This window comes from Thermobia domestica, chromosome 11 (genome assembly GCF_964235325.1).
Source record: "Thermobia domestica chromosome 11, izTheDome1.hap1.1, whole genome shotgun sequence".
In the NCBI taxonomy this organism is placed as follows: domain Eukaryota; kingdom Metazoa; phylum Arthropoda; class Insecta; order Zygentoma; family Lepismatidae; genus Thermobia; species Thermobia domestica.
The window spans coordinates 3,694,361-3,717,774 of NC_137464.1; the positions used below are offsets into that span (position 1 = coordinate 3,694,361).

The 23,414-nt window shown below is 37.3% G+C and overlaps 1 protein-coding gene across 1 annotated transcript in view; it reads right to left on the reverse strand.

Moving 5' to 3' along the window:
- LOC145663828 (integrin alpha-4-like) overlaps positions 1 to 23,414 on the reverse strand; it is a 187,091-nt gene that overhangs the window by 16,792 nt on the left and 146,885 nt on the right. Inside the window, exons 19-21 of the mRNA XM_081729925.1 lie at positions 21,761 to 21,845; positions 19,305 to 19,437; positions 14,194 to 14,253 (exon numbers count right to left, since the gene is read on the reverse strand). Coding sequence (XP_081586051.1) covers positions 14,194 to 14,253; positions 19,305 to 19,437; positions 21,761 to 21,845 — 278 coding nt within the window. The remainder of the gene's footprint in view (positions 1 to 14,193; positions 14,254 to 19,304; positions 19,438 to 21,760; positions 21,846 to 23,414) is intronic.

Sequence of the window (23,414 nt, forward strand, 5' to 3'; positions counted from 1 at the left end):
AGGCACTGAAGGAAATTTGTTGCTATTGTGCAAAAGGACAGCCTTAAAACTAGTTTTCAAAAAGTCAATAAGCAATCTCCACTCTGTACTTATATGTGCATGTCCAAGTCTATCCATCACAGCACAGACATTATTACAATACACTAAATCATTTTCTTGAGAATAGTAGTTTTGAAACTCTGTATGAAGGTTTCGTAAAATACACACTTTAGTGTCACGATGGAGCAGATTCCAGCCTTAAGTTTAGAATCAAGAAGTTCTGTCTGTGTATTGGAGAGTTTTAAATCCCGTATGAGGTCATTTAGTTCACCCGGAGTTATCAGATGGGAATCCAATGTAGATGTGCTTCCTACATAAGTAGGATCATCATCTTCATTTGGAACTTCAATAGTTGCCTCAAGTACGTAATCCTCATTTTCCGTAATATGAGAAGGAGGTACCGGTACAGGTAATTCTGCACTGTGTGGAACTGGCCTAATTGCTGATGCAAATTAGGGTACTGTACTGTGTGGTTAGATTTACTGCTTATTTCTCTTATCTGTGTCATACAAAAGTAGCAGTCTGAAGAATGATCTTTTGGTTCCCTCCAGATCATCGGTACTGCGAAGTTCATGTTTCGTCCACCATTTGCCCACCCAGTCAGACGTTTCACGCAAGTACAACAAATGTAGTGAGGAACCCAGTTCTTATCCTGGTCTCCTACACAACAACCAAAATATAACTGATAACACTTCCTCACAAGTGGAGTAAAACATCGACGTTGTGATTTAAATATCAGCTCCCCACATACATAACAGAAATTGTCCGGTTTATTTACACACTTCCTCGACATCTTGTATCCTGTAAGGTATCACACACAATACATACATACATACACACACAGACACACACACACACACACACAAACACACACAGGAATCTACACTCCATCAAATTCCCACAAAATCCCTCTAGACATTCCCTCATACAAAAATGGTGACATGGTGTACACATCATTGAAAACGTTTTATTGGAAGTCCAATGAGGTATAAACCGTGGTATATTGTAATTTTCGTGGAAATTATATGTGTTGAAGACCGACCCGACCCCATCCGTGACCCAAATTGACTGACCCGACCCGACAACCCGACCCGAGCTGACCCGATTGGCCCGACCCAAAGTGACCCGAGTGAACCAACCCGAGGTGACTTAACCCGACAACCGACCCGAGTGACATGACCTTACAATCTAACCAGTTTGAGAGAGCTAGAACTTTACAAAACTGCCACCAGAAAAAAAATGCTGACCAATTCTTATGCATAAACCATTGTTTCGCCTTTTTTTACTTGTAGTATAATTATCCTTCTCCTCCTCCTCAGTGTTCTCCCATTAATAAACAGGCCAGTTTCCGTGAACTAGGTAAGAAGCTTCCATTTTTGCGATTTCCCGCTAATATCTGCCTCGCAACCCAACATAAAGTACCACCCTCCTTATTACAATCTATCAATTCCAACCTTCTTACACACTCTCGCTCTCCTGATATCACCCCCTTTACTACATCCCTCAGAATGCAATCCCTTAGCAAGATCAAAACTTGTGATCCGTCCATTTTTCGCTTCCTTATATCGTCTAATATTGCTCTCGTCTCTTGCATTTTTTTCAGCATTTCCTAATTCGTTTTCCTCTCTACCCTGCTAACCTTCATTATTTTATTCCACATCCAAATTTCCAAGGTTAAAATTTAGGCAATCAAATTCGAAAGTCAAAATAAAATTTGACTGAGTTCTGAAGACAAGTTCTGAAGGCTAAAAGAATAAAAGTTCTGAAGACAACATTATTTTCTAGTAAGGAATGTATATAGAACTTCTTTTAATATTTTTTGCTGTGTAACAAACAACAATTTCATCACGTTAACATTCCGATTTTTCTATTTAAAAACACCGTTGCTGTCTGATAGAATCATAAGGAACTAATTGCACTGAAATATCATTCTGTAGGGAATTACCTTTTATTTTTTCTTGATTAAATTATCTAGAAGATATTTGCAACGTTATATAAAATTAGCAAATATTTTATTGCGGAGAAAGTCAAATCACTACCCCAGCAATAATAATAATAATAATAATAATAATAATAATAATAATAATAATAATAATAATAATAATAATAATAATAATCTGAAGGTGACCAAGAAAGTTCTGTCTCTTTGTGGAGGTCTGTGTTCAATTGGCCCTCACACCGTGAGTTGAATGCGAATGGATATAAGGTGAAGGTCAGTTGTTGGACGAGACGAGACGAGACAGAATTTTCATGAAAGGGTACGAGATGAGACAGAGCTCTTTCAATAGAAACATATGCACTTTTCCAGACGAGACTACCTTCACGACATTTTTTCGAAACGTGAATGCCCCAAACCAGGTCTCGTGAGCAACACTAGTAAGTATATCCAACATACTACTTGGTTGTGGCTGTTCAGATACACCGTGAACGTGCGTAAGGACTGAGTGAATATGGAGCCTTCACAGAGCGTCATAAGGGCTTGTTTGCTGTACGAGTTCAAATTGCTGCACCGCGGGGCGGAAGATATGACAGGCCTTTGGTGAGGGTGTCGTGACTACGCGGAGAGTGCAGTGGTATGACGGTTTAAGGACGGTGACGAAACACTCGAAGACGCACCACGTGCCGGAAGACAAACAGATGTTCAAAATAAAGATCTTCAGGCAGCAATTGAGGCGAAGACAGACATGTGAGGAACTGGTACTACCTTTCAGTGTAAGTGGAGAAACCATTCGGCACCACCACCATCAACTTGGGAAGCACTGCAAGTTGGGTTGATAGGTCCTACATGATTTGACTTGGAGCCAGAAAGCAACGCGAGCAGACACCTGTGTTTCTTTGGTGTCTCGTCTGAGGAAGGAGCAATTTCTGGACAGGGTGTTGACATGTGATGGGAAGTGGGTCCTGTACGAAGCTCCACGGCGCCGTCATTGTTGGTTAGCATCCCATGAACCGGTTCAAAAACAGCCCAAGCCAGCACTATGCCAGAATAAGGTTCTCCTGTGCATTTTGTGGACTGCTCGAGGCATCGTCCATCGGGAACTGCTACCAGCTGGTCAGATCATCAATGCAACTGTGTACTGTCACTGTGTACTGTCTGGATCCAGTAGTTCTGAATCGCAAAGGGGTCCTCTTGTTACAAGGCAACGCTAAGCCCCACGTGGCTAAAATGACCCAGTACATCATTCTACGCCTTGGATGGAAAACACTATTGGATCCGCCATACTCCACGGACATTGTACCGTCCGATTATCACCTGTTCCATTCCTTGGGCAATCACCTTAGAGAACGCCAATTCAAACAGCTAGAAGAGGTTCAATATGCACTTGATACCTTCTTCACTTCACGTCCCACCAAGTTCGACTGCGATGGAATCCATGGCCTTCCAGAACGTTTTCAGAAGGTCGTCGAGGCTGATGGAGACGATTTTTGATATTCCAGGTACGTCTTAGGTTACATACCAATGTTCGAAGGTGTTGGTGAAAAGGCGGCGGAACTTTCTTGGGCACTCTTAAAGTTATAATAATAATAATAATAATAATAATAATAATAATAATAATAATAATAATAATAATAATAATAATAATAATAATAATAATAATAATGTGTCCTGCCCAAAGGCAGATGTTTGACCCGAAGGTCCATGGGTATTGATTCCAGCTCGTACCAAGTAAGTTTTCTGGTGGACAAACCCCATGTGCATGGGTTTTCTCGGTGTTCTCCCATTTCCTCCCACTTTCTTCATTCAACCACTTCAATTATTTCTCATCATCACTGTCTCTCTTAGCGTTGGTGCATAACGTGGGACGTTAACTAGATATTTCCTTTCAATTTCACTTAATGTGACATTTAACTTGACATAGAAACGCAGAAAGGAAAAAAGTCAGTAGTAATATTAATTACAATTACTATACCAATTAGTTAATATAGGGTAAAATTAAAATTTTATTACTATTTCACCTTCAATTAGTCACATTTATCATTCATTCACCAACTTCGAATTGAATTCCACAACAAAGCTCTTTATAGTATTCCGTATAGAAAATAAGTGAAGAATGTGACGACCCGACCCGAGTGACCCGACACGAGCTAACCCGACTGACCCGACCCGACAACCCGACCCGTTTGAGAGCACTATCAGAGGGGTACTATTTACAGTACAATTTATTTTGTATGGTTTAGCATACTTTAAGGCTACCATACTTTTTGAAAACAGAAAAAACGGGACATCTTACAAATTAGTAGTAAATATTGCATTTTGTATTAATTTTATCTTTCGAATTTTACTACAGTATCGCACTAGTTATACAACTTAAAATAATGTATTAATATAGTCCATACTCAGTGGCGTATTTAGGGGGAGGGCTTCCGGGCTCAAGCCCCCCACCGAAATCTTACTTACTATAGTAAAGTATATGAAATATCTTGCAGAATTTTCATATTTTCAGGCAAAGCACCCCCGGAAGTTAGCAAAGCCCCTCCCGAAACAAAATCGTAAATACGCCACTGACCATACTTAATCAACAGTGCTAAAAATTATTATAGAAGCTAGAAGCTGTTATACAATATAAACGCAATCAGTGAACATACAATATTTAGGCAAAAATTATATTTTCAATATTATTACGCATACCACCTTTACATGCTCTACATGTCTATAAAGAAAAATATCCAGATTTATGAAATTGTTTCAAAATTTCAATAGGCTGATTTACTTTTGTTAACCTAAAATGCGAACTAAAAGAAAGCAATTTGCATAATTGTTTTTCTGAAGCAGAAAAAAAATGTGTTTTCGGGGCTGATCTGCAACGTCACAAGAATTTGTTGCCACCTCGGGGTATACATTCTTACTTTTAGTGATAAGAGTTACACTTAGGAGGATTTAAACATTGCATGTTATATCCGGGAAAGCAGCGATTGCAATAATAATAAAGATTAGAATGAAATTGTTCCTATAGTATTGTCGGAATTGAAAGCAAAAGGAATAAATCGATTTTATTATCTTTTCAGAAATTTTGATATGTAATTAATAATAATAATAAAGAAAAAAACAGGACAAGAAGGAAAATTTCTGCACACCGGGACAAATTTTAAGAAACCGGGGCGTATGGTAGCCTTACATACTTATTTGCATGCGGAGTGTCAGTACGGAGCCACTACGTAGCAGAGTTGAAACAAAACCTCGTAAATAGGTTGCCAACTCAGGAAAACAAAATTACCGGCACACCCTCAAAATTCTCTGTACAAATGAGAAACTGAAGACTGTATTGATCGTTATTGTATTTACCAGCAATTGTCACTTGTTTAAAATTATCGAAACAGATGAATAATACTGGATATTAATCTTTATGTAACAATAGTTGATTCATAAAATGAAATTTATTCTATAAACTTCACTTCAAACAAAGGAAATTGCTTTAAAAAGTCATTTTCTACTCTCAATAAATGAATAAAATTCTTTTACAATAAAATATAAGTGTTATCAAATTTGTTATGTTAAATAAATACAAAAAAAACTGCCATACGTTAAAAAAATATCGATAATGTATAATACAACGGAAATTTGTGTTTGTAAAGGCACTGTTGAAAAATTTCGATGTTCAATGTTATATTCTGGATTGCAGATTCCAAAATACCGGTCAGAAGGGGTCTAATAAGAAGTTTGTACCGGTCACCGGCCTTAATCAAAATTACAGAAATACCGGCCAGTTAGCAACTCTACTCGTAAATCAGAATGCTGAATGCACCAAAATACTTCACCATGCATTCTATAGTTTCTGCAAAATGAGTTTAATGAAGATGATCAAATAAAACAAAATACTGTGTTATAATTTTCCCTTTAACAGTCTACTTTGTGAATTTGTTATATCTTCCACTTATCAATTTCCTGTACGAGATGAGAATAACGGTTTCTGTGCAAGATAGAAAGAAAAAAATACATTTTTCTCATAAGAATTCAGTTCACGTAAGAAATAATGAATAAGTTTAATAATAAGAGCCGAGGAGTGAAAAACTAACTCAGCAATAATGATTGTAAGTATAAATATAAATATAAAAAAACAAAAAAAAAATAATTCCATCATCGTTAGGATAAGATCAATATAGTGAATCACACGATAGTGTGAACAAACCAAACCACACAATAGTGTGAACAAAGTCCTGTTAGAAAAATACTCCATAAATGTGACACATTTTTTTAATGCTTCTACCATTTATACAATTCCTCACATTGTTTTCGTTCTGGCGGCGCCCCTAAGTTTGTTCAAACAAACATTTCGCCTGCAGATTTCTGTACAAACGATGCACAAACGAATGCGACAACTTGTGATTGAATTGGACATGGTGGGGGGGGGGGGCTACAACTTAGACAGCCCCTATTTTTTTTCTGTTCTGGCGGCGCCCTTAATTATGTTCAAACGAAAATTTCGGGTGCACATTTCTGTACAAAAGAAGTACAAACGATTGCGACAATTTGTGATTGAATAGGACATGGTCGGGGGCTACCACTTAGACAGCCCCCAATTTTTTTCGTTCTGGTGGCGCCCCTAAGTTTGTTCAAACAAACATTTCGCCTGCACATTTCTGTACAAACGATGCACAAACGAATGCGACAACTTGTGATTGAATTGGACATGGTGGGTGGGGTGGGCTACAACTTAGACAGCCCCCATTTTTTTCTGTTCTGGCGGCGCCCTTAATTATGTTCAAACGAAAATTTCGGGTGCACATTTCTGTACAAAAGAAGTACAAACCATTGCGACAATTTGTGATTGAATAGGACATGGTCGGGGGCTACCACTTAGACAGCCCCCAATTTTTTTCGTTCTGGCGGCGCCCCTAACTGCGTGCGAACATACATTTCGCCTGCACATTTCTGTACAAACGAAGTACAAACAATTGCGGCAATTTGTGATTCAATTGGACATGGTGGGGTGCTACCACTTAGACAGCCCCCATTTTTTTCTGTTCTGGCGGCGCCCCTAATTGTGTACAAACGAAAATTTCGCCTGCACATTTCTGTACAAACGAAGTACAAACGATTGCGATAATTAGTGATTGAATAGAACATGTTGGTGGGGGGGCTACCAGTTAAACAGTCCCAATTTGTTTTCGTTCTGGCGGCGCCCCTAATAGTGTACAAACGAAAATTAGGCCTGTACATTTCTGTACAAACAATGTACAAACGATTGCGGCAATTTGTGATTTAATTGGACATGGTAGGGGCTACCATTTAGGGAAACTCCCTCGAGAGGAATCACTCTACTTATTTATTGCAAAAAGCAGAATTTAAAAATTCGCATTCGTCCAAAGTTATCGTGTGAAGTAACAGCCGTTTGTATGTACGTACTAATATTGATAAGTTCCACTACGCGATCCCAATTAATAGTTCATATACCCGCGCCACACACAAAAACACACACTAGCATTTGTACACACGAAAGTATACCTAGTAGTATCCACACGCTTACGCCGGAAACTAGAAACAAACAAACACACACACACACACACACACACAGGGAGAGAGAGAGAGAAAGATAATATCTTGTTGTACCTTTATACTGAATGCACCATTACTCACAAAATCAGTTAAAAAAGAAAAAAGAAAAAAGTTGTAAATGAAACTTTCAAAGATTGGTAGCACTGCTGCGTGTCACACATGAGATTGTTCCATAATGATTGATTCATAATATGATGTATATGGGTTTCTTAATGGTAGTATAACAAAATGCCTTCAAATTGACCACTAAATAAAAAGTGAAATTTATTTCTCAAATTTTGTAAAATCGAAGTCGGTGGGCATTATGGGAACAGTCTACAATAACAATATATGCAAATAAATATTAATATACTTCACGTTTTCCAGTGGGTGCAAGAAAGCTTCGAATAGTATTTGTTGCCAGAAGCATTAGCTGATGTAAATATATATATATATATATATATACGCACCTTTTGACAATTTTCTCGTTGGCAGCGTATATAGTTATAATATACGGGATACGTGGAAAAGTGCCTCTTTCGGTTCAGTAGTTTGTTTACAGGACCGGTTGGAGTGAAATGCGTTTTATAATAGACTTAACCTTATAGGCAAACAATATATGCTATGAAAATAAACTTTCAAAGAAAGAAAAAGTGAGAAAAAGATTGTTATTAATCAAACCCAGGTCTCCTGTCCAGGAGGCTCACGTCAATCCCCTACACTACCGATTTCCTTAGATTTTCGACTTCGTTCTTACTGCTCACATAATACTGGTTCGTTGCGGCCGGCATCTGTGGGGAATTATTATATACCTCTAAAGTCGGAAACACACTTAATTGTTTGCATACTTCCACAAAACATACAAACACCAAATTTTGCATACTTGTTCGTCATGGGATGTGAGTAGTGGGAAAATTCCGATATCACGAAAAAGGCGACATTTTCCATGTAAATGAAGTGTCGAAATTTTTCGTCGTTTCGAAATGCTGGTTTTTAGAGTAGTTCCGCACACCATAGAAACGTCATATTTTGTCAGGCAGTGAAGCTAGGAACATAGTTTATGATAGAAAAAAGAGCATTAAAATTCGTTTTCGTTTCGCGGCGCAAATCGAAAAAATGTGAAATTTGTAATGGCTGTATCTAGGATGTTGAAATTTCGAGGTGATGTTTATTCTGATGCGTAGTTTGCGAATCCGCTCTTAAACTTGAAAAAATAGTCATGTTCGGTGTAAGAAAGTGCTAGGAATGTTATAAGGGTGCGTCTAATACTACACAACTTGTAGATATGGTGGAATCACGAAATTACGTTCAAGTGTGTACAGTACAGCGCATGTGAGGGGAAAAATCCGACATGTTGGAAAAGTCGTCATCTTCGATTCAAGATCGCGGCTCAAAAATTTGTAACCATGAAAATTGTAAGTTGTGCTCTTGGTAGGTAAGCCAGGTTTCGCTATGTTATTAAGGACGTAGTTCAGTTTAAGAGAAGAAACAAATCATTGGAAAAGTCGCCATCTCGAATTCAAAATTGCCATATTTTTGAATTGCCTTCATTTGTCCTCTTATGTGGTATATTGAGAAGAATAGAACAAACACAATTCAACATAGTAAGTTAGCTCCGCGGTAAATTGTCTGATTTCTGAGTAGCAGGTCTGGGTTCGAATCCCCGCAGACCTTGTGTTATCTTGCGTTTTTTTTCTTATCGCGTTTCTTCATTTTACCAAATAGTTTCTGTTGGCATTGCGTGAACAAATTATTTTCGTTATTACAGACACAGACGAAAAGAATATATTTATACACTAACTGTTGATATCGTCTCGAAACTAGGCAGTATGTTCGTGTGAAGCTTCGAGACGATACTCAAATATTTAGAAAGAAACATATGTAGCTTTAGAGATGAGGCAACACCAGTGTTTCTTTCAGAAACAATGTTCCTGAGGATCACAGTTAGTATTCCCAGGGGCACTGCTCATAGTATTCTATTTATTATTCTATTATACACGTATTATTTGGTCTCCTGCGGGGGCACTCTAAGAGCCCCAAGGAGGCAGTGTACCCCCCAAAATCATTTTGGAAAAAAACATTGAGCATCATTTCCACGATATAGTATACAGACGAGACAAAAATACATTTTGTCTCGCGAGGATAGTATGTGCTTCGAACCGGAAATAATTGCAAACAATCTCCCTTTTTATACTGGTCGTTTAGATAGATGCGTATACCAAGTTTGAAGTCTATACCACAACTGAAAAAGTATAAGATTATAACTTTTAAGGAAATACACAGACACACACACACACACACACACACACACACACACACACATATATATATATATATATATATATATATATATATATATATATATATATATATATATATATATATATATATATATATATATATACGCACCTTTTGACAATTTTCTCGTTGGCAGCGTATATAGTTATAATATACGGGATACGTGGAAAAGTGCCTCTTTCGGTTCAGTAGTTTGTTTACAGGACCGGTTGGAGTGAAATGCGTTTTATAATAGACTCAACCTTATAGGCAAACAATATATGCTATGAAAATAAACTTTCAAAGAAAGAAAAAGTGAGAAAAAGATTGTTAGCAATCAAACCCAGGTCTCCTGTCCAGGAGGCTCACGTCAATCCCCTACACTACCGATTTCCTTAGATTTTCGACTTCGTTCTTACTGCTCACATAATACTGGTACGTTGCGGCCGGCATCTGTGGGGAATTATTATATACCTCTAAAGTCAGAAACACACTTAATTGTTTGCATACTTCCACAAAACATACAAACACCAAATTTTGCATACTTGTTCGTCATGGGATGTGAGTAATGGGAAAATTCCTATATCACGAAAAAGGCGACATTTTCCATGTAAATGAAGTGTCGAAATTTTTCGTCGTTTCGAAATGCTGGTTTTTAGAGTAGTTCCGCACACCATAGAAACGTCATATTTTGTCAGGCAGTGAAGCTAGGAACATAGTTTATGATAGAAAAAAGAGCATTAAAATTCGTTTTCGTTTCGCGGCGCAAATCGAAAAAATGTGAAATTTGTAATGGCTGTATCTAGGATGTTGAAATTTCGAGGTGATGTTTATTCTGATGCGTAGTTTGCGAATCCGCTCTTAAACTTGAAAAAAATAGTCATGTTCGGTGTAAGAAAGTGCTAGGAATGTTATAAGGGTGCGTCTAATACTACACAACTTGTAGATATGGTGGAATCACGAAATTACGTTCAAGTGTGTACAGTACAGCGCATGTGAGGGGAAAAATCCGACATGTTGGAAAAGTCGTCATCTTCGATTCAAAATGGCGGCTCAAAAATTTGTAACCATGAAAATTGTAAGTTGTGCTCTTGGTAGGTAAGCGAGGTTTCGCTATGTTATTAAGGACGTAGTTCAGTTTAAGAGAAGAAACAAATCATTGGAGAAGTCGCCATCTTGAATTCAATATTGCCATATTTTTGAATTGCCTTCATTTGTCCTCTTATGTGGTATATTGAGGAGAATAGAACAAATACAATTCAACGTAGTAAGTTAGCTCCGCGGTAAAGTGTCTGATTTCTGAGTAGCAGGTCTGGGTTCGAATCCCCGCAGACCTTGTTTTATCTTGCGTTTTTTTTCTTATCACGTTTCTTCATTTTACCAAATAGTTTCTGTTGGCATTGCGTGAACAAATTATTTTCGTTATTACAGACATAGACGGAAAGGATATATTTATACGCTGACTGTTGAGATGGTCTCGAAAGTAGGCAGTATGTTCGTGTAAAGTTTCGAGACGATACTGAAGTATTTAAAATCAAACATATGTAGCTTTGGAAATGGAGCATCACCAGTGTCTCTATCGGAAGCAATGTTCGGGGGGGGGGAGTATTACCCCGGGGCCACTGCTGATAACATTCTATTCGTAATTGTATTATAAACGTATTATTTTGATCTCGCCAGGGGCGCTCTGAGGAGGCAGTGTCCCTCAAAAAGAGTCTGAAAGAAACATTGGGCATCATTTTCACGATATAGTGTCCATACAAGACAACAATACATTTTGTCTCGCGACAACAGTGTCTGCTTCAAACCGGAAACGATTGCAAAATATCTCTCTCCCCTTTTATGTTCCTCGTTAAGATACATGCGTATACCAAATTTGAAGTGAATACCACAAATGGAAAGTATAAAATATTAATTTTAAGGAAATACACACACACACAGGGACGTACGCAGGGGGTGGGTCCTGGGGGTCCGGACCACCCCGAAATTCTAACTTTTGAGTAAATTTAGCCTAATTTTAGGGACAAGTTTAGGAATTTCAATATAAAATACACTGATATTGAGTTTGGCCCCTCCCGAAATAAATTCCTGAGTACGCTACTGCGCACACACGCTCATACACGCACACACACACACACACAAATGGGCACCTTTTGAAAATTGTCTCGTCGGCAGCGTACATAATTTTAATATATAAGATACGTGGAAAAGTGCCCCTTTCGATTTAATAGTTTTAGTATCGGGTCCGGTTGAAATAAAATGCTGTATATAATAAAGTCAAGCTTATTTTCAATCTCCTATGCTATAAAAATAAACTTTCAAAGAAAGAAAAAGTGAGAGAAAAAGTTGTTGGAAATCGAACCCAGGTCTTTTGCACAGTAGGCTCACGTCGTTCCCCTACACTACTCAATTTGTTAGATTTTGGACTTCCTTCTTACTGCTCACATACTACTGGTACGTAGCGGGCCCGCGTCCGTGGAATTACACCTCTAAAATCAGAATAGTAATCGTGTTATATTTGTGTTTTTAGGATGATTAAGTAAATGATGTCTTGTTATTTGATTATAATAAGAAATTAGAAAGACACGATTCTAGAACAATGTTCTACTAGAATGTAGAAAGTGGTGTTGTTTAAGTTGCTATAAACAAATTTTCAAAAAGCCTCCAATAATATTCATATTCTAAATTACCTAGTAAATAAACGTCTTCATTGAAAATATAAGAGTAAAGATACAGGAAGACTGTATGTAATTGTCCAGTATAAATAATCATTTCAACAAGTCCTGCTGCCCAATAATTACTTTTGTACCAAAGGACAGCATTGTAATACAGTGTACTACGTTACTGTGCAAAAACTGGTGTTCAATCAAATGTTATGAACTAATATTTAAAAAGCCTTAACAAAAGTCATATTTGTAAATTACGAACAAATTTAGTCTTCATAAAAATACAAGACGAGAGATACAGGTAGACTGCAAGAAATTGTCCAGTAAATATGAAATATTTCAAAAAGTCTTGCTGCAGGTAATATGTACTACTATGCCAAAGGGTTCCATTATAAGGGACTTTTCTATATTACAGTGCAAAAGTAGTGTTCTCTCAAATGTTACCAACAAATGTTTAAAAAGCCTCCAGCAATAGTCATATTTGTAAATCACCTACAAATTGTAGTATTCATTGAAAATACATGAATAAATATACAGGGAGACTGCAAGAATTTGTGCAGTATATATGAAACTTTTCAAGAAATCTTGCTGAGGTAATATGTACAACTATGTCCAAGGTTTCCATTAAAATCCACTGTACTACATTATAGTACAAAAGTAGCGTTCACTCAAATGCTATGAAAAAAATTTAAACAATCTCCAACAATATTCATATTTGTAAATTATCTAGTAAATTGTAGTCTTCATTGTAAATACAAGCTACGAATAAATATTTGAAAGGTTGCAAAAATCACATTTGTAAACAGTGAGTGTTTAGGCAAAATGCAAGGTTGCATAGGTAGGCTATTGGAAGACAGTGTCCGCTGTTTATGTTTGAGAAAATAAATTCTGTTATTGTCTCTAACATGTATAGGTGTGCGCAAAGTGTACATAATAAGCCATGCACATGATTGCCAGAGTAGAAGTAGTAATACAGTTCTTTCTAATAAATTGTGTGTTTGCTTTTCAAAGTTACATGGAAGGAATAATACCGGTTGAATTGAAGTATGTGATGGTAACAGGTGTCTGCTGTAAAGGGAAGTGAATTCCTGAAGGAATAGTTTTCTAGAACATGACACCTCATGGCAAAGGCCTGACCGGGGGCCTGGGGGCGGAGCCCCCAGCGAGCTTTAGCGAGTTTTGTATATATTACTTGTTTCACTTTCCAAATCTTCATATTTTTCAATGCATTTAACCATTCAATATACCTTGTATGATATATGCAAGAAAATCCTTTATAACAATATTCAAGCCTCATGTTTTTACTTTGTCCTCACTGAATGATATAACTGACTTGGTATATTCAGATTATCAAAAGAATGTTCAAAATTCGCTAACTAGTTGCCAGAGTAGTGTGTGGGAAGCCTTTACATGTGTTCGATTATATTTTATTTATTGATTTATACATATTTTGTGGGTATTAGAGGCATCTATGGCCTTAAACCCGTCAAATATGAGGGATGATGTCCCTGGACGAACACACTATTAGGGAAAGTTACCTGAATTCCCGGTTCTAGGTTAGGTACCATCCCACGATCAAGTGTTCCCACTGAAAACCGAACTAGGGATCACGCGCATCAAAGGTGTTAGCGACATCGCTACTCAGGTGCAAGTATTTAAGGTTCTTATATTGACTGACACAAAATAAAAAGTGATGCATTGAAGGGTTAAGTTGAAGTCTATTCTGTTGGTACTTACTTGATCATGCTTCTTCATCTCCTCTAACTCCATCTTCTTTCTCCTTTCAAAGAACCCACACTGCAAATAGAAGCAAAACTCAGTCTATATGCCGTTTAAAATATAAGTGTCATCATAGAGTAATTTTCAATTCAAGACCCTATGACGTCATTGCTTAGTAATCCATGAGGAGGATAGCGAGGAATCTGGGCACTGGTGAGAGAAAGTTTTGAACTATTAATACGCGTCCTTGACAAACGCTTCAGCAACCTACTGCCCTCTGACGTCGTTCATTGCCCAGCTGGAAATGACCCCGATGACTTTTTTTGTTATATATATATTTAAATTATAAAATCAACAATGATTAACATTACAAGTGGTCTGAGTTAGGATAAATCAAACAATAGATGCAACTGCTACTTACTGATTCAGGAGATAAATTAATAATTAGGGAAGGACATTCAAACAGAAGAAAACTGTCAACTGCATTAAATTAGAAAAATATTTTGTCACGATTTTCTCGAAAACTACGCATTATACTTGGGAGAACCCAAAAGAAACCGGATTTTCGTTCTAAAAAAATAATTTATTACATTTTTTACAAAATTCTTTCAGTCTCCTTCAAAGTACTCTCCATTAAATGCGATTCATTTCTCCCATCTTCTTTCCCACTGTTTGAAGCACCACTGGAACTCTGGAACTTTTATATCGTCCACTGCGCTCTGCGAAGTTCTTTTTACAGCTTCTACATCATCAAAACATTTTCCTTTTAGATTTTGTTTAATTCTCGGAAAATGTCATCATGTTGGTCAAAAAGTTTGGATCTCTTTCAAACTGATTTTTCAAGTCCTGGCTCAAATTTAGACCAATGATTTGATCCTGTGTGAGTAGGCGAGAAACAAACTTAGCGGCAACATGTCTCATTTGCAAAACCTCACGCTGGCACGAGCTCCAACTCACTCCTGGCTGTTTTGACATATCATCGATCATGAAACGACGATCCTCGCCGATTTTGGGGCAGATTTGTTCGATGTTTTCGTCGTTTCGAAATGATGAAGAGCACCCAGAACGAGCATGATCTTCAGCACTCATCTCACCACACTTAAAGCGCCCAAACCACTCAAAAAATTGTGTGCGGTTAATAGTATCCTTCTTGAAAGCCTGTTGAAGCATTTGGTAAGTTTTCTTTTCCGATCTTCCAAGTAGGAAGCAAACACACTCCTTGTTCCTTTGAATCTGCCATAACGATTTCGCAGGCGGCAAATGAGAACAGTTGACAAAAACAATAATACGATCAAACGTTAACCTCCTACGCAGACGCCACTTGGCCAACTGATCTGGGAAGGTCTTTACTAGACCCACCTAGCAGGAGAGCTCTCTACTACGCCTAGGAACGGCAGCGCTCTTTCAATCCGGTTTCTTTTGGGTCCTCCCTCGTAATTCACGTTGAAGATGTTCATCTGAATGTGATCTATGTCTTATCTTTGGACAACGTCCGTAGTATTTCAAGTTTAAGAGTAGTCCTCAAGTCTAATTCTGAAGCTAAAATTAATCCTTAAGTCTACACTAATAAACACCAATAAGAAGACAGACATAAAAGGTATTGTGCTAGACTTTATTCTCTCCCTGAATTTTATGCTAAGAAACTTGAATCTTTATTCTTATGAATACCTGCACTGTTCGCCTTTTCCCGTTCCACCTTATGACCTCTAGCAATGAAATTTGCATGTGAAACCTGTTATCACTTTTCATTTTGGTGTAAGGCGAAACGGGAAATCTCGATGTGCATTTACCCGTTTCGCCTTGCAAACTTTATATTGGTAGACTTGCAAATACATTCATAGCTATAAAATGTGCGTATAAATTATTAACAACAAAGCAAAAAATCATTTATAAAAGTCAATTTGTTTGACTTTGCGTTCTTATAGATATAAATGACAGACACCATTATACAATATATGGTATAGCAATAAATCCACAACTGTACATTCAGTTTGACAAATCAGAGTATCCAGTGGATGATTAATTTCGTTTTTAAAATTATTTTAACGTATTAGCATTGTTCATTAAAAAAAGTACTTCATTTTATATAACACACATTCTTCATTCGTTGTATGCAGGGAATGGGTCCTGGGATTCCGAACCCTCATCCTCGAAATCCCGTCCTTTCTGTACATTTTGTCTAATTTTAAGGGGCGGTATTACAAATTTTAATACAATTTGTCCTCATATTGAATTTGGTCCCTTCACCCCCGAAATGAATTTCTGCTCACGTCCCTAGCTGTAAGTATTAAACAAGTTTAATGAACATATAACAAGCGAACCCCATTTGACAGGATATAGTTTGGAGGTCCAGCTCCCCATTCCTCTCCCTAGCTACCCCTGTATATATTGCTATTGTAAGTTCCTTGTTGCTCCCATTTTTTAAAATATTAACTTTACCAAATAAAACCTTCGTTTGGGTTGTGGAAGAGTTGACTCCTTTCTTTTCCTTACCTAAGTATAGTCGTACACTTTTTCCTTGACATTTTTTGCACACTAATAAACGTTGGGCTCAGACTGTTTGATAGCTGGGCAGTTTCGTGAGGTGGAGTTTCTGCAAAAATATTTTCATTACACAATAAATGAAAATGAAAACTATAATATTAAAATGTCTGTTTCTTTATACATAAGTAGTGAGCGTCGGCGAGGATTTTTTTCAGTCTTCAAAACATTTCTGCATTCCTGATCCGAGTTCAGTTTGTTTTCGAGGAATTGCAATTCTATTTCTGTAGACAGAATAAAAGATTGTCACTGAGGTTAAAAGTGATAAAATACACGTAAGATGAAGAGTGTTAAAAGTGATTCTACTGTTTTTATATACAACAAAAGCAAAAATAAATCTGGTAAAGAGAAATGAAAAATGACAACGTTAATTTCAGAGAGTTGCAACAGATTCAAGGCAAGCTCAAGCAGTGCTACCAATATATGAAGGCGAAATGGGAATTCCCGTTTTGCCTTACGATAATAAATCATCAAGTACCAACTTTTGTTTGATGTTTCCTGAGACAAGAATCATAAGGCAAAACGGGAAAAGGCGAGCAGTAAAGACAAGTTTTTATGTACTATGTAAGAGGACGCCATTTTTTTTCATTTGAAATGAACAGACTTATATCTCTCATGTTATCAGGGTGATTTACGCCTAATTAATTTTCGCATAAAATGTGAAGTGCTTTAATGTTAAGTCTTCTATCAACAACCAAGTTCTTCTGCATCTCCTACATTATTATGGCTCGGCTGTTTTTAGCCTTCTTATCTGACACCTGTAAACGGATCCTTATTAGCGTTGCCTCATATCTGTTCTTTATGTCTTAAAATTTTGATTTGACATTAGATATACCTAGGACCTTCTCCCCAATACACCTTTATCAGGAATTACTTAGTTCCGTAATGACTACTTGTCAACTATGCATTCCCCACTCGTTTCTTCAATATACGAGTGGTCTCAGATAAAGCGAAGCCTTTAGCTCCTCATATACAGATTGAATGGTACGAAATTATCCATCGTTTATTTCTATCAACGTTCGTCTTCATAAGATACGTCGCATCCCTGACCCATATTGTACGTTCTGTGGATATATTGATACTCCAGAACATCGATACTCTTCGTGTTCAAAATCATCTAAAATCATCTATCTGAGATCATCTGTTATGGTTTCTAGGACGTGTGTGTCGCAAGCTATCAGCTTTTTTTTCAGCTCGAGATTATTCTCTTTCCTATTGTTCATTGGTATTCCCCCACGAAACATAACACACTCTTGTATTTGATCATTTGATCGCAGGTACAATCACGTACATCCACCTTTAACTTCCTTTACAAGATGGTAGTACGTATATATATATATATATTGAAGACCTGAAGTAAATTAAGATCTAAGTGCCATTTGAACAGTTTTGAGATAACGATGCTTTTCCTTGAGAATTTGCACCGTGCACATACACGTCACGAATTCTATTGGCAATGATTTGGGCTACTACGCACAGGTTTGGCGCTTAAATCCGAATATACTTAAACTGGCTTGACCCAAAGTCCATCATTCCGGTTATAACTCGAAAGTTCAGAAAATGGCACTTAGATCGAAATTTACTTCAGGTTTTCATATATATCGGACGAGAACTGCATGTACTGTCGGGTGAACAGAGTCTTTATAGCAACTATTTAACGTTCTAATCCGTTAATTTCTGTGTCTAGAGATATGATACATAATGTCTCCTGTGCTCATCGTTCCTTACTGTCCAAAAATGTTACAATTATTCTCTGTATTCCTACGTAAGAAGTGGCTTAAAGTCTTGTTCTAGTTTTGTGTAATTTATTCAAGTTTTGCAATAGAACAAATTGAAAGTGCCGAACATTACTGTATTTTAATATGAAATTGTTCATGTTGTGCTTTTGTTATAGCATGATTTACAGGGTCTGTCCAAAAACCAATGAGACTGGCCATTGCTCGGCGCTCCAGTCGCTAGCAGCGCGCTCCCCGGCAAGGATTTTTTTTAGGGAGGGGTCTAAGCTAAGCAACGCACTGGACATCAGTCGCGTCCAAGCTCTAATGCAGTAAGGATCACACGTGGCGCAAAAGCTGTTTTTGAGTTTTTGTCACGACAGAAAACATAACAAATTGAGCATCCGCATTAGTTTGCTTTCACCTGGGACGCTTGCCTTGGTCAAGAAGGCTTACAAAGAAACGCTCTGTCAAAGGCCCAGGTTTTCCGATGCTTTAGTAAGTTCAACAACGTACGGGAGACCATTGAAGACATGGAGCGATCTGGACGCCCTCCAACGAGTGGTTTGGACAAAAATGTGGCCAAAGTGAAAAATCTCCTGGACGTTGACCGTCGTTTGAGTGTAAGGTTAATCGCCGAAGACCTCAACACGCGCAAAACAACGATTCACAAAATTATTTCTGGAAATCTGCCATGACAAATACTCAAAAACAGCTTTTGCGCGATCGTTACTGCATCAGAGCTCGGACGCAACTGATGTTCAATGCGTCGCTTAGCTTAAACCCTCCACTACAAATTCCCCTGCTGGGGAACGCGCTGCTGGCGACTTTAGTTCCTCGATAGACCCTGTGTCAACATGTTTGTCTTCTTACCTTGAATAGAATGAGGATTATCATGAAGAAGAGAAGCAATCCTCCAGCGATGGCCAAAGCAACGATCCACGTTTCCACTACAGCGTCAGGGATACTACCAATGAACAATGTTCGGACAGCAACTGTCCTTCCTCTGCAAACAAAAGTTCACATTTGTTTCTGAATATTCAAATTCCATTTAGATGTTTGGAAAGAGAGAAACACATCCTATAATAACTTTTCAATAAATTTTAACTTTTCTGTGAGAATGAAAACTAGCCTGGGAAACGCTTTGAATAGGGATAAGCATCACCAAGGGAAGATCTAATAACAGTCCAGCTGTATTTACATTACTCTTTGGAAAGGAATTTAACCCTCTCTTAGGAGTTAGTTATAGCTAAACATTCATAAAATCTACCACTCAAAACATTTTTTTGCACGATAATAGTTTATTTCGACTGAACATACAATTAAATAACATAAACAGTTGGCGGGAACCATTCTTCTCCTAATTATTTTTAAAAAGCTTGAAGTGTTCAACAATTATAATTTTCTATTCACTTTTATAGGATGCTTAACACAGGCAAAAAAGTTACTTTTCATTACTTTAGAAACGCGCAAATCTTACAATATGCAAAAATGACAATTACCAAATATTAGGACAAGTTCATACCAAAACTGCATTTTCTTTCAAACAAACATTAATGTTCTTGTAATTCTAGCAAAAACAGTCCTTATCAAAACAAGATTTGTTTTCAGAAAAATGAATAGAAAGCTGCATGTTTGTGCATGTTTTACAGGGTATCAGAGACACGTATAAACAAACAGATTTGCAGAGTTTCTCATACTGTGTACTAGAGAAAGCTCTATTTTCATTCTTCAGAAAAATGTTGTTTTTCGACAAGGGTTATTTTCAGAAAATCCCCCTCAATTGATATTAAAAATTGATATTTTTAATTAGATTTTAGACAGACTTAATCATCAGGATTACGGTACTCCGGATTCCGCCTTAAACAGTAGGATCACGTCTCATATAGTTTCGGTGCTGCAAAGAGACGTTAAGCTTCAACAAAGAAACAAGCAACGAACTTACAAGGTATTGACTTTACTCTTCTGTTCCGTGTTACAGATTGGTGCAAAAAATCATATAAGACGTCGAATTTTCACTTGTAGTTGGTAGCGTTAACAAGATGGTAGGGATAAAGGGTTTAGTATCAAGGGTATAGATGGTAGGGATAAAGGGTATAGACCTTTTCTTGTTTTCGTATCCCATTGAGTTCGCTTATGTCACTGATTTTCAAGGAGCTTACATTACGATGAGAAATTTATTTCGAATTAAAATGTTGTTTAACTCTCTTTCGTGTACATTTCTCACGAATGTCTGGATTAGAAAACATATACTTCGGGTTGCACAGCAAAATTTCTTGCATAATAATTTTAGATTTTTCTGACAGGTTTAACTTCAATTCCTGTTTTATGACATCGAGGTTATATGAGAGAGAACCAATTGGTTAATGCCTGAGTCAAATCTGTACATGACATTCTTGTCAGGTAAACAAATCGCTGGGGGTCGAAGTCGAGACCACGTCACAGAAAGCAAACGCGTTTGTCATTTTCCCCTAAATGCTTCCTCACGAATAACTCAAAAACAGTAGCGCTTGCTTATTATCAATAGTAGCCTATGTATTGTGGATGAGATCAATGGATTGAGATTTCTAGAAGCGAACATTTAAAGAAATCTGTAGTCAAATGTTAAAAGTCGTTGTAATTGTCATCAGCATTGGAAATTAAGATCTTCCATGCACTAACTGAGCTGTTGCTGGAAAATAAAGCTGTGTTTGCCACGCCAAAGGTGTTATAGTGCGTCCAGTAAGAGAACGTCTCTGACAGCTCGCAGTGACATTCCCACTACTCGCGTGTCAAGGTTTTTTGGGTGCAACTGTAGTGGCAATTTAATTAATGGTATAAGACAGAGTGATCATGGTTGGTAACACTGGTATCAAAGTAGGGGCTGCAATGTTCCACCGCATGTGGTAAGAAACGTCAGAGACCATCTCTTGTTGGCCGTGCTATAAAACTAATCATTTAGCCACAAGTGGAGATTGTCCGGAGACGAGACAGATGCCTCTTAATAGAAACATATAGTTTTCCGACGAGACATTTTAGAGACGAGACACCCAAAACTCTCGTATCGTAGACAGCTCTCACCATGAGGAAGCTCGCTTGTCGTTTCAGTTATTTTTGTTAGCCATTTATTTGTCATTTAACTGTTCTAATTTTAACAAAATGCAAAAGTGGTGTACATAATACATTATGTCACAAATGAAATGTAGCTTTCAAAAAGCAATGAAGTACATTCGATGTAAATGTGTGAGAGTGTATTCTTCAAATTACTTCCTGCTGTTATTAGACTTATTGTAATGATAACAAATATACATCTATGTTAGTTGTTGCTATGAAAGACTTCGTTTACTTACTTTCCGCTGACCACATTTGGCTCAATGGACTTAATCGTGCCCTGCGACGTTAATATGATTATGTCCTTCATTCCAATCAGAGGTTCTGTAAAAAAAAGAAGCATCTTTATAATCTCTTCAAAGCTATCAGGGTAATTATAATTTTATTTGTATCTGTAACTTCTTTCACATCTCATGATAACGAATTTCTATTGATATCTATTTCATAGAAAAGGTTTCTTTTAGTCATAATGGGCCTTATGCAGAGTCGTTCTGACGCGTGATTAGAGCCATACTAAAGAGTTCGACTAACATATGTTTCCTCAAGTAGTCAGGTCTTTAGTATGACGCTAATCTAACGTGAAAACGACTGTGCATAAGGCGGAATGAATTTAACTTGAGTGAATAATTTAATGAGACTATAAAACGACAGTTAATAAAACAGGTGATTAGAACAATATCAATGTAGGAAGGTCATAAGTTAAATACACAGAGACAAACTCTTCATCAATATATTTACATTTCTGCTTTTCAAGAAATGTACTATTGTGAGTGATACAAATTCTACTATATTACAATTGATATTACTTGTCCTTTCTGACAACTCGCTACGCGCACGTGGTGCTCAATGCTGTGTTGCCAGCTTTTCTGTCGGATATTGAAACAATAAATTATTCACTGCAAGTAAATCTTAGTTTTATAAAATTAAGTGACATGTAAAAGAACTAAAAGGGCTGCTCTCAATAACCAGCATGTCCACTACTCAAGTTGAGATTGGACTAAAACATGTGCATTTGTTTTTTTTAATATATATATTATCCAATTTTATTTTTATTTTTTGGGGGGGGATGGACAATTTAATAAGTGCATATATATACTTCAAGTAAAATGGACAATCATATAATAAAAATTTGTTTTGAATTTTCGTTCCTAATAATGTGAATATTCCAAACATTAAATATGCCACTAAAACAAACATTAACTAAAATTGTAAAACACTTCACTAGGGTTGTTTCTTCCCAGGTATCTTCCGTTCTTGAATTCAAAACATTCTTTCTTCAGAACATCGTCAAAGTGGTTGTCAGCATTCTAGGATATCTGTATTTTCGTCTTATTGTGGGTTATAGAAGAAAAATCTCGTCCAGTTCTTTACCATGAGGTAATGTGCGTAAGATCGATGACACATTCCCGCGCTGAATGGCGATGCTGATATGTTGGAAAAGGAATGCAGTAGCTCGGGGATCACCAGTTTTGATTGCTATTCGTCGATGACCAACTTCATTAATGAAATTAGATCCTTCGTGACCCCAAGACCCACTGGTTTCTATTGCTACTGTTACAAAACGACATTTGTCCAATAGATTTGTGTATTTTAGCATTTTGTCGGATTCTCTGTGAGCGGCGACGAGACCTGCCTGAATTGAAGAATGGGTTAGTATGTTGGAAGGAGCAAACGTATCGGAACATGTGAAATCCCAGACTAGTGCTGTTCCGTTTTTCCACGGTACCAAGGTCATGCCGTCAGGCCTTTTACCATCAGAGCGGCAACAATCATTTGGTTCTTTTATTGAAGGAACCCCCGGTGATACGAGGGCTCTACAAATGATGTCGTTCACATTATGGTGTCGAGATTGTCTTCCCGCAATCTTTTTACATGAAAGACCATGCAATCCTT